This window comes from Prionailurus viverrinus, chromosome B2, assembly GCF_022837055.1.
Source record: "Prionailurus viverrinus isolate Anna chromosome B2, UM_Priviv_1.0, whole genome shotgun sequence".
NCBI lineage: Eukaryota > Metazoa > Chordata > Mammalia > Carnivora > Felidae > Prionailurus > Prionailurus viverrinus.
In genome coordinates, this window is record NC_062565.1 from 125,485,267 (window position 1) to 125,498,330 (window position 13,064).

Consider the following 13,064-nt stretch of genomic DNA (forward strand, 5'->3'; position numbering starts at 1 on the left):
TCTAGAAAACTCGATTTAAAAACACGTATTTCTACACTGAGAATTCTACAGAATAGTACATTCTACACTAGTATAACTACATCTTTTGGCTTAATTGACTATCGATAATTGCCAACCTCTTCGACAGTATCATTTAGTACAACCAGATCCAACCTACGGTAAGCTGATACAGTATCAATAAAACATAAACTCATTTATTCAATAAATAAGCTGCACCTCCTACCCACACGTATGATGACTAGGTATTATCCCATTTTACAAAAATGAAAACTAGAGTTTAAACAGATGATGTGACTTGTTCCAGGTCATATTATGAGCAAGTGACAGAACCAGAACTATTAGATTTCCCGACTCAGTGCTCCATGCACCATTCTCTCTTTCCACTAAACTTTACTGAATACCTACCCTGTGCCAGGCTTGGGGAAATACTGCTTACCAAAACATACAAAAACCTCTCCTATCTTAGAGGTTAAGTTCTAGCATTAGGAGACAGTACTGAAAATAAAGACAGTTACCCTCGAACAGAGTTTGACCCATGCAGGTCTGTTTATACACGAATTTTTCCAATAAATACAGTACAGGACTATAAATGTATTTTCTCTTCCTTATAAATTTCTCAGCATTTTCTTTTCTCTAGCTTAGGTAAGAATACAACATACAATGCACAGAATATACAAAATATGTTCATCAATTCCTTAGCTTATCGGTAAGGTTTCCGGTCAATAGCAGCCGTCTTAGTTAGTAGTTAAGTTTTCGGCGAGTCAAACGTTATATGGGGATTTTTGACTGCATAGGGGTCAGTGCCCATCACCCTTGTCTTGTTCAAGGGTCAGCTGTACATAAAGCATATAGTATGTTAGATGGTGGTAAGTGCTTTGGAGAAAAATAGAGATGGGGCTAGAAAGGCTAAGAGGAGGGTAAGATGTGACAACTTTAAACAGGGCCATGGAGATGGCTCTTGAGCAAATATCTGAAAGAGGAGAGGGAACGGTCAAAGGGGCATAGCTGGGTGAAGGGAAGGTCAACCTCATGGCCTGCTCTCAACAGCAAGGGTCCTGATGTGACTCAAAGGTGCCGCTGGGGGAGCCGTGGAGTGAGGGAGGCAGACCGCGGAGGAACTTCCCGCACACTGTGGAGACTATCAAACTCGCTGAGAAGGAAAACCACACAAGGGTTGCATGACATGACTTATGGCTGATGTTTTGCAAGATCACTGAGGCTGCTCCATCAAGATTAGCCTTCCTTGGGGTCGGGGGAGGCCAGAGACAGGGAGAGCAAGGGTGGAAGCGGAGGAACCGGTCGAGAAAGAACCGCACGAGCACGCTGCTGCCTCGCCGTGTCGACACGCATCAGCCGGTCTCCTACCTCATCTCTGTTTGCTAAGCCAGCTTCCCTGGAGGTGCAAACACTCGTGATCAAACGTTTCTACAAAGTATTTGATTCACACACAGTTTGAGTGAGCAACAGGAAACGGAAGACTGCCACCAAAATTATGCTCCCCCAAAGTGAACCCTCTCTTTTGCGATACTCAAGAAACTTCAGAGTCAGGGGGCGCCTGGGTGGCTCAGTCGGTTAAGCGTCCGACTTCGGCTCAGGTCATGACCTCACAGTTCGTGGGGTCGATCCCCGCGTCAGGCTCTGTGCTGACAGCTCGGAGCCTGAAGCCTGCTTCGGATTCTGTGTCTCCCTCTCTCTCTGCCCCTCCCCTGCTTATGCTCTGTCTCTGTCTCTCAAAAATAAATAAATGTAAAAAAAAAAAATTTTTTTTAAAGAAACTTCAGAGTTGGGAGCACTTGTGAGGTTACAGTCATCAGTATATTGGACAAAGTGAGCACACAGGGCTACCTATGACCCCCCCCCCCCCCCCGCCTCGTTCGGCACGGTGCCCTGTGCAAACAGCACTATTAACAGGATCCCAGATGAGTTATGTTCACCCGGTCAGCAATCGTTTATTGAGCACTTAGCCTGGGGGATAAAATGGATAAATCAGACTTGGTCTCTGTCCTAAAAGTGTTCAGTCTAGCTAAAGACACAGACACATAAGCTATAAGTACAATCTAGTATATAATAAACATAATTACCAAGGTACATAGAAGGTGGAGAAATCACACAGAGAAGGGAATAATCAGCTCTACCCTTTGAGAACTAGGGAAGGCTTCGCGGAGTTCTAAAGAAAGCAGAGAAGGTCCAGCAGGAAGCCAGCAGGCAGGGGCGGGGACTGGAGCATGATGGCCCAGGGAGCAGGAGATACACGGTAGGGCTGTGCAAAGAGCAATGCATCCATTTGCTACTGGGGGAGTTAAAAAAGGGCAGGGGAGGGAGGGGGGGGGCAGAGGGCGCAGGGCCCACACTCCATTAAGTAAGATAGGCTTTATTTTGTAGGCAATGGAGTGCAACAGAAGAGTGAGCCAATTATATTTGCATTTGGGCAAGATCACTCTGACTACAGTGTAGACTCAAGACTTACAGATGGCTCAAAGGGGGACCAGAGTGAAGATAACAAGGAGTAGAAGGCCACTCAGAAGGCAAGGTGAGAGCAGAGCAGGCCTGAATAGTTTGGATGGACAAGAGGCTGCAGATACAAAAGACCTTGAGGAATTTAAAACTGATACGACTGGAATTGACGGAAGTGTTTCATAGGAAATAGTGTCATTAAAAAACACTTTATTTAAAACTTTGATAGAAAATATTATGGTTAAACCAAAAACCCTTGAAATTACGTAGAAATATAACACATTCTACGGTAATTGTAAGAGGCTTATAAAAACTAACACTAATTAATGCATAGGGTCTTCTGAAATTATTTTAAAAAACAACTGTTGGAAAAGAACAATTTCAAAAAAGTTTTCAAAACCGAGTAAAGGCATGTCAGTGAAGAAGAACACAGGTTACAAACTTCCAAATGAATGCTCTGACAATAAGTTACTTTTTTTTTTTTAAACATTTTTATTTTTATTTCTGAGAGAGACAGAGCATGAGTGGGGGAGTGGCAGAGAGAGGGAGACTCAGAATGCGAAGCAGGCTCCAGGCTCTGAGCTGTCAGCACAGGGCCCAACACGGGGCTCGAACTCGAGAACCTCGAGATCATGACCTGAGCTGAAGTCAGACGCTTAACCGACTGAGCCCTCCAGGCGCCCCAAAGTTACTTCTTTTAATACTTTCTAATAATCTAAGTAAGTGTCTAATTCTCAAAACAAATCAACAGATTTTTAAGACAATAGAGGATATTAGATAAAACACCATTTCAACAGAATTTCACCAATTTAATAACAAATAAGATCATGTTTGCAATAAAACAAGGCAGCAAGACAACAGAGATTCCCAACTTCAAAAGAAAAAATAATCAAAGGTCAACAAAGGGCAGTCTCAGTGAACCAGATAAAATATTAAGTGGCACTCACTATTCGTCTCTTTCACAGAATGTCAGTTTCAGTAGAAAGAAGGGAAACATTACAGTTACTGCACTGAGAATATTCTGCTCATCTCTTTTATTAAGACACCACGATGAACTCCATTTAGCTATTCTTCCAATGTACCTAGTGACCCTCAAAAGAAATATTACTTACTTATCTAGTTTTACTCTCAAATGCAGGGGGGCTACTTTAGCAATATTTGCCAATACTTTTTAGGTTTCTTTAATGCCGTGAAGAAAATGTCCTTAAATCCCACAATTTTAAAGATTTTATGATCAAAAATAAGTCACAGCTGTTTACATGGAAACAGGATCTTGACCTTGCTGCTTTTGGCCTTTTGTGCCTCTCCCCGCCCCCCCCCCCCATTGTGATAGCTGAAATCATTGCTAATCTAATTATGAATAAGGATCCTGTTTTCTGCCAACTATTTTACTAGGGAGGACACTGGGATGAAATTACTTTAAACACAGCCAACTCCCACACTCAACAATTGATTATCTTGTGTATGGATTATTCATTACCCCTGATACCTAGCAAGCCCGTTCTCTGGCTCTTTTTTGTAGTTCCTGGGACGGAAAAAAACACTGAAATTCAAATAATTCAAATTGGGTAATGTTACTAGCACATATGATAAAAGTCCTGAAGAGGAGAATGAAACTATGGTTTAAATTGAGGCTCTGCATGTCAATTACCCTCTCTATGCACTGACCTGCCAATACCAGGATCATCAATCACGCCTCTGCCCAGCTGAACAGAGCAGGGGATACAACAAAACATGCTTTGCTCAGTGAGAGGCTACCCCATTATTATTCCACCTCTTTTGGTTTTATTTGACAAGAGAAGGGTAAGTGAGCAAGATGGGGGAGCACAGAATAAATACTAGTCATTAGTTTCCCTTGAGAACCTTCCGCAGTGCTGGAAACAAAGCAGGAGCTCATTAAGTGTTGTGTGAATCAATGCTAACAGCCAGAAGGCCATGCAAAACATGAAAATGCTCAAGATAAAGTATCTTTATCTGGACCTTCTCATCTAAGCCATTCATTTTACAGTTTTCACAATTATCCTGCATTTTCTCTTTAATTCCCCATTAGATGTCTTATCTGCTTCTCCATTTTTAAGAATGGATTCCATGACTTCACAGCCTGGGTGCTATATTTCTTTGCATCCCACATGCAGTACTAGAAGTTCCTTCAATAAATGCTCTCACAGATCCATGTGAAAAGCTACCTATTGTCTCACCTACAACTGACTTCCACTTTTTTACTACATTGGCATCTATTAAAACAGCTCATGATTCACTAAACTTATACCCAAGAGGATACTGATTCACACCCTTGATTTTTATGGCTAATTAAGTCAAAACATCATCTGCTATTGTAATGGGTCATATCCCACTAAGAATATAAGAACTGATCACTGCTGTTACTTAATTCATTTTTACCTTCCTGAGTACAAATGTTTTTAAGTTTTGAAACTTGCCATGGGCTGGAATAAAAGAAAACATGCAGGTGCCTAGTTGGGATTGCTTTGGACATACCGATTATGTATCCTCTGGTTACTTTTTAGACTCAGGAAAAGTAACCTATTGATAGCATCTAATCTTATAATAACATCGTCCAAAAATGTTCCAGGCACTGTAGTTTCATACTAAGTTTCTTGAGTATAAGCGGCAACATTAAACTACAAATGTATAATAGGTTTGTGTACGGAAAGATACCCATAAGACTAACTGCTTAAGACCTTTATTTTGATGTTACTAGTCAGCAATCCGGCATGGGCATTCCCTGCAAAAAGAACTTCTGAAATGAAACGTCAAAGAACTGTTTTAGAAAATGAACATACATACAACACACTGACCACACTGACAGGAAGGATTCCGTGGGCTAACTGCGCAAAGGAATGTGACTTGGAGACAGCGGCCAGGGAGCAGGCAGGCACTCTGGCCTTGCGGCAGCTGCTGGATGGAAGGGAGAAAGCCCTAAGGCTGCATAACTGGACACCCCAGCAGCCAGAGGTACCATAGGGGGGTGGGGGGGTGGTGGGGAAGACACAGGACGCTACCCTAAAGCAAGGTTAACTTGTTAAGCTACACTGCCCTACCTCTAGCTGCCACTGCCTGGTGGTGGCGTCCGTCTGTGGGGGAGGGGAGCAGGGAAAGCAGGTTTTTAGAAACCTGTGTAGATTAAAGGGAGTTGGGGAGCAGGCTGAAAGGAAAGCATGTGGTCTGGACGGACAAATAGGAAGTAAAAGAAAGCTGCTATGCAATTCCCATCGGACCAGCATGTCTCCACTGCACATTTATCTGCAACCAAATCCTAGTATGGCCATTGGGCATTCTTAGCACTGATGGAGAATCCTTGCTAGAGTTTTAGCTGTACTGGACGCTGCTAATGGAAAACAACAACAACAACAACAACAACAACAACAACAACAACAACACACTCTAATCCTGAATAATTTTTCTGAAAGATTTATCCTCTTTTGATCTGGAAGTGTAAACAAATGTCACTTCTGTATTTCTCCGAAGGTAAGGGCCATTTGAAATAAGGGTAGGCAGGTATAACGTGCCCCTGGGACAGCGTGTCAAACTTGGGAGACAATTTTCTTCTGTAAGCCCGATGCCAGTAAAAAACAGAATAGAATCGTACCCACTATGATCTCTAGGCAGCTCTTTAAGGCTTTCCCCCCAACTCCATATGTCAAAAATGGTAATATTACCCACAGGCAATTATTTCCAAGAACCGAATAAATCTATGCCCTGTATCATGCCTCCATTTCTCCTCATGGGGCGACTGTATCCCCAATGACATTAAGGGATAAAGGGCACAATCTTCTGTATTGTTGCAGAAACGAGCCCCCCCTCCCTTTACAAGCCATCCCAGTTCTCCACAAGAACGTCATTATTTTTCACAAGTCAAGTGGACAGTGTTTGCTTCATTTCCCAGCTAAAACGAACACATGCAAATTGACAGTCTCTTTCCCTTTAGTGTTAACTTAGATGGAGCGTCTCCAGTAGAAATCCTGAAGCGACACGCTCACGCGCGCATCATCTTTAACAGAAACGTGACAGTGACGGATTTAAAACAGTCACAAAAGAACCCCCTTTGGCAAAGGCCAAGGGGATCAAAACTACACCCTCTGACCACCACAACACGACTGTATCCACCCTCCAAACGTTTTTGCCTCCAACATGACAACCCACCCATTTGCCACAACCACAGCTCGTTCCCGATTTGGAAGAGGAAAGTTCGTGGACTCCCTAAACCACAGAACTCTGTCCAGAAAGCACAATGCCTTTTCTCTGCGTGGCACTCATGCCCCATCTGAACTAAAAACCTGCATATGTAGGCTCAGCGGCAGCAGACCACTGCTGACCCCCTCCTTGACATAATAAACAACTGACATCTTGTAAGAGCATTAACTCGTCCCTCCTGTGCCACAGTTTAATAGAGAAGAACAAATGGCTTAACGCACAGTATACAGGAGGAAGAGCCGTGTGAAATCCTGAGTCCATGGAAGAGAACCACCGCGCCCATCGGCACATATTTAACTGTGTTTACTCTCTCGGGTTTCAGCAGTTTTGTTTCCTACAAGAAGGGAAAGAACAGGTCGCTGAAAGATTCCAGCGAGGTTCCTTTCGGCACGGGAAGAATGTGATAAACAGGGAAAACACAATCACGCGGAATGTCTGGACTCCTTTGTAATACTTAAATAGCGCCCCCCTACCGGGCTCTGCCACAGCACTGAATGGGGAAACCATTTTAGAGCTTAACAGTTCAGTCTCTACAGTAAACATTCTAAGAGGAAGAACTCAGAAACTCTAAACACAGAACAGGGGTGTGTTAAGAAATACTGAAATATTTCCCTCTCTCCCACTGGGGCTCATATTTTTCTTCACCTTGAGGAAGGCAAAACATGCCAAGCCTCGGCACAGAGACCAACACGGGTCTGAAAAGGAACTTGAAAGAAATCCAAAAACTCCTTTTGGCCGCAGTATCAAGGGCAAGCCCTTCGTGTGTTCCGCTTCCTTGATGTCACTCTAACACCTGTTTGTTGCAAGTGTCATGAACTTCATCAATCTTCTTAAAGGAAGGTGCAAGCAGACCATTCCTGACTCCCAGAGTTTTGTCAGCATACTGTTTCAGAAAAGAGCTCCGTGAGGGTGGTTTTACCATTGAACTTTTCACAAAAGTCACCTGAGTGTGCGGATCTGCGGAGGGAAAGAGTGCTGAAGACAAAAGGCGGCTATTTCGCCCTTCTCAGGAGGACACCGTCTCAAGCTGAATCTAGCTGGAAGAGCGCTTTTATTTTAGACATGGAAACAATCAATGTGAATGACACCGAATTCCAAAACGAAAACAAACAAAAAGTCCTAAGGGGGCCAAAAATCACGAAGGGGAATCAGAGATAGAAAAAGAATTCTACATTGCAAACTTCTAAGAATTTAAACAAAAACAAACAAACAAAAAACATCAAATCACCTTTTCGGGGCTGGGTTCTGTAATTCCAGTTTTCATCATCTGCTTCCACCTGCTGCCCACAAACCGAGAGCTCTCCATCACTGCGGAACAGCCTCTTTGTCTGCCTGGACAAGGAGGAGAAATTTATCCAACTCACAGCACGTGAGAGAGACCCTGAATTTGACTTGAGTCTGAAAGAACCTGAAGAGCCTTCCTTTTTCATCTTCTTGCACACCAAGCTCGACTACAGACAAAGGACAGCCCCGCAAACCAGACGCTGGGTTTTACAAGTGTTCCATGTCCTTTAAACGAACCTGCTCCTTCCCACTAATTCAGACAGCGCTGGGAGTCAGGCACGGCGTGATGCGGCAAGACTGCTTGCTCCTAGGTCACCCAATTACAAAGAAAAGGAAAATGAGGGGTTAGGAAACAAAAAGAAAAGAAAGAAAACAAAATTCTTTTTTTGTTGTTTGTTATCCTAGCCACATTGCGGCACTTGGTTTGGTGTAACTTTAAAAATGAAGCAACGCGTTCATTTCAGGAACACTTGTCAGGACTTGGAGAACGGAACCAAGGCACTCCGATTCTTTGGTGGATGCCTAGCATCCCATACTGTAATCCTGCTCCTCTCCCAGGCATCCTTCCCCACACGGGCAGGGAGCAGCCGTCTGCTGCAGACGGAGGGAGCTCCTCGGGCTGGAGAACGAGGTTCGGGGGTCAACCCGGGCGCCCCGTTCAAACTTCGCCCACACAGGTGTCCCAGGAGAAATCAAAGAGTTCGGCTCCCTTGTCGCAGCGCAGCACCGAATCATACAGCGCCCACTTGCCCTCTCTCCCCGTCCGTGAACCGCTCAGGATCCACAGGACTCCACAAACAATAAACCAGGCTGCGTGGCTATTGCTTGGATCACAGAGTAAGCGCTCCTGGGAAAGGCGATAGGCTTCCCGGACACTGAAGGCACCTCATTGGAGACAGAAAACCCCGCCTCCTCTCCACAGTCAATACTTCAGTGGCAGCTCAAACTTCTGAACTCCAGCAAAGCTACGGAAATGCAAGCCTGTGCAGAATACAGACTTCTGGAAATTTAAAAAAGAAGAAGAAGAAGAATTGATGATTTATCATCAGACCACACTTAGGAAGGTAGGATTTTGAGGAGGGGGGTTAGAAGAACATACAGTTTAATAAACATCCAGCATTCTTTGGCTGAGTTAGGGATGTGATCATCTAAGAAAACGTATTCCCAAAGAGAATTAAACTGAGTCTGCGATTCCTTCTTTCCCAGCTTTCAACAAAGGTGAAATGCAGCCATTCTTGCACCTGTTGCTGTCTCTGCTGTCTTCCACCAGCAGTCAGAGTGCGGGGTGAGACCAAGGACCCTCTTCTGCCTCCCCACTGGCAGCCCCTGGGGTCATTCCTCTCCAGCTTTGAAAGATCATGCTATCGTGAAGAACCATCATCTGAGAGCTATGTTAACAGCATTTGGCTGCAGGCTGTAGCCTGGAGACTCATAAAACCATTAATTATGACAAGCAAAATATCTACAGCCACGTGTTGGAATGCACTGGGTGCAGCATTTCACCCAAAGCCAACATAATTCCATGGTCCCAGGGGCACTAAGAGTCCCTATCACTTTGCATCACAGCGACTTGGGTCAGGCATCCCCTCCCCCAAGTGTTATTCCCAGTAAGCTAATAAGCAACAAGTAGAGGACTGGGTCCATCTCACTTTCCTTTACTGGGCACTGAGCAAACATATTAAAACTAATACCTTGCAACAGAAAATAAGCTTTGATTAAAAAATTATAGGGGCGCCTGGGTGGCTCAGTCGGTTAAGCGGCCGACTTCGGCTCAGGTCATGATCTCGCGGTCCGTGGGTTCGAGCCCCGCGTCAGGCTCTGTGCTGACAGCTCAGAGCCTGGAGCCTGTTTCAGATTCTGTGTCTCCCTCTCTCTGACCCTCCCCCGTTCATGCTCTGTCTCTCTCTGTCTCAAAAATAAATAAACGTTAAAAAAAATTTTTTTTTTAAAAAAGAAAAAAGAAAAAAAAATTATAAAGGTGGATTTTGCATCATATGTGTACTGCAGCCCACTGAGATTTTAAGAAAAATGCTCTGCAAGTTTATAAGCTCTGTAAGTTTACAAGGACTGAGACATTTGTAGAAGAAAAACACAGAGCTGCTATGAAGCGTGTCTCAGATGGACAGCTCACACTACCAAGAAAACCACAAGACTGAACAGGTACTGGGGCACTGAAGGGCAAAGCTACAAAACAGTCCAGGTAATTAACAGATTTGGAATCAGTTTAATTTTCTTTTCCTTTAATGTTTACTTTTGAGAGACAGACAGAATGCGAGCAGGGGAGGGCAGAGAGAGATGGAGACACAGAATCCTAGCCAGGCTCCAGGCTCTGAGCTGTCAGCACAGAGCCTGACGCTGGGCTGGAAACCCATGGACCATGAGGTCATGACCTGAGCCAAAGTCAGATGCTTAACTGACTGAGCCACCCAGGTGCCCTGTGGAAACAGTTTAAAAGCTAAAAGTGTCCTCAAGAGTTTATGTAGTTTTCTGTTTTGTTTTTAAGTTTATTTATTTTGAAAGAGAGAGAGCACAGGAGGGTTGGGGGAGGGGGGAGGGAGAGAGCGAGAGAGCGAGAGAGAGAGAATCCCAAGGAGGCTCTGCATTGCCAGCACGGAGCCCAATGCAGGGCTCGAACTCATGAACCTGTGAGATCATGATCTGAGCAGAAATCAAGAGTCAGTTGCTTAACCAACTGAGCCACCCAGGTGTCCCAAGGGCTCATGTAGTTTAAATCCCTCAATTCCCAGATGGAGAAATTCAGGGGTACACAAGGTATATGACATACATAATATCACACAGAGGGGTCAGGAATGGGGACCAGGTCATGTCAGACACCACTGGATTCAAAGGTTTGCCACTTACTGGGAGTGCTGGCTACATCACCAAGCATTCTGAGCTATTAAACTGGAATGATACCTCTACTTTGATTCGTTTCATAAGGGTAAAAATGGTAATAATTATGCATAGCACCAGTCAGTGCCTATTCAAGTTCAAACATCAAATAAGTCTTTCAGAGTCAAAGACACTTTTGAGAATCTCAAAATATAAAATAAAAAGTTAAAAAAAAAAAGACCATTGTGCTGGAAAATATACAAACATCCTGAATGCTGCCTTCCATTCCAGAGATTCGTAGGAATCCCTGACATCCATGTATGCACTCTCTAAGGATCTATGGACCTTCCCCCCTAAAAGAATACAATTGTCCCCTCCCTGATGTGTACATCCTAGAGCTATATATATTTTTAAGTTTATTTATTCATTTTGAGAGAGAGAGTGAGAGCACAGCAAGGGAGGGACCGAGAGAATGGAGAGAAAATCCCAAGTGAGCTCCATGCTGCCAGCACAAGCCCCAACACAGGGCTCGATCTCAAGAACCTTGAGATGATGACCTGAGCAGAAATCCAGTAGGATGCTTACGCAACTGAGCCACACGGGTGCCCCTACAGCTGCATTTTTAATTCAGAGATACCTGAAGCTCTGAAATAAACCTTGTGCTATTTTTCCCCTCCATAAGTACTGCTGAATGCTTTTCCAACCCACCTTACTTGGAGTATGCACAAATACACACAATAGCAGGGATGAAATGCTGTCATTGGTAACTGCTGTGTTTTCCTCCAGTGCCTCCTATCCTTACACACATCTGAGAGCAAGCTCATGAGAGGGGCTGGAGGAATATTCACTGCCAAGTAGCCAGAAAGGTACATTCAAGGACTAGACTCATGACTCTCCTTCAAAGTAAGCACACACTTATGCTGGACTTCCGATCTAACATATTCCCCGTTATTCACAAGACCTGTGGATACGTCTGCACAATAAATTCTCCATCGACTAGCTATTCCACGTTTCTGTTATATTGGACCTTGACTATTAATATCTTCACTTATGTAAAAGGAGGTCAAATAATTTAATTACTTTTACAACCGGATCAGAGTTCCTCTATGGCCGAGATAGAACATAATAGTTTAAATTAGCTTTGGAGGAAACCTTTAGATTTTCACTATCCTTATTAGATATGTACTCCCATTAACTTAGAAAATCGCTAAGTGGGCTGCTTGCAAAGCTATTTCATTCATTCAAACTGTATTTATTCAGTAACTACAATGAACCACACATTTTAATTATCTGGACCCCAGAGCCATACAAATCTACTGCTCAGGGTCATGGCTACTTTGCAATGGGCACTTCACGTACATTACTGCTGATCACAACCACCCTGCAGTGGAAAATCTCTTTTAGAGTCGAACCCGTTTCTTCAAACATCATCTTCAGGGTAATAGAACGTCTTAATTTAACATTTTTTCCCATGAAAATCTACAATAGAATAAATACACTCTTCTCAGACCTTGGACAGACCTGCTGCACACATTCTGTCCGCATCCCTCGCTGTGCAGCGTTTTTTTCATCTCCCCTCTCCTGTCAGGCTGACAAACAGAAACTTCTGCTGTCATCGCATGTGCCAATAACTGCTCCCTTCCTACCGCTTTGCCACTGCCGGGCTTCAGGAATTATCGAGGAATCGGATAAAGAATCTTGCTTAAATTATGTGTTTAGTGGGAGTTGATAAGCACCCATGGAATGGAATACGTAGCTCTTGTACAAGGCCTTTGTCCCGGCTGCCTCCTGGCCAGCACCCTTGCCCTTGTACTGGCGAGGGAGATGTCCCGGGGTTGCAATGGGGGGGGGGGGGGGGGGGGAAGGGGGGAGAACAGCCTCTGGATAGCAGCCCCCAGGCGGATCTAATACAGGTTTCTGATTCAGTGCCTCTTTTATATGAAGTTCTTAACACTTGAGGACAGTGAGAAATTCATCCATCACTAATGACAAAGGGATAAGAAATTATATTATTTCTGGAATGATTTAAGTCATACCTTACCCCCAAAAAAGTTACCTATAAAAACTGGGAGGCACCAGCCTATATTACTAAAGGAAGCTCTGGGATCATCCTCTTTGGGAATTCCTAAGTCAAATATCCATTAATTTGGAAAGATTTATTTATGTTTCTACCAAGAGTCACATGGATAGATTGACTACATTTGGAAAGTCCTTGCCAAGAGACACAATATTTCATGTTTCAATATATACTGACATCCTTAAAAAGGAGCTTAGCTCAAATG

The 13,064-nt window shown here is 43.9% G+C and overlaps 1 protein-coding gene across 10 annotated transcripts in view; it reads right to left on the bottom strand.

The window, feature by feature from the left end:
* The window catches only part of NHSL1 (NHS like 1), a 247,325-nt gene that overhangs the window by 128,207 nt on the left and 106,054 nt on the right, over positions 1–13,064 (bottom strand). Inside the window, exon 1 of one of the 10 annotated variants that reach the window (XM_047860586.1) lies at positions 7,895–8,829. The exons of 8 other annotated variants lie outside the window; for them this stretch is intronic. In XM_047860586.1, coding sequence (XP_047716542.1) covers positions 7,895–8,096 — 202 coding nt within the window. In that variant the 5' untranslated portion in view covers positions 8,097–8,829. Of the gene's footprint in view, positions 1–7,894; positions 8,830–13,064 lie in introns of those variants that run through there. One more of the 10 variants, XM_047860590.1, reaches the window with a different exon arrangement.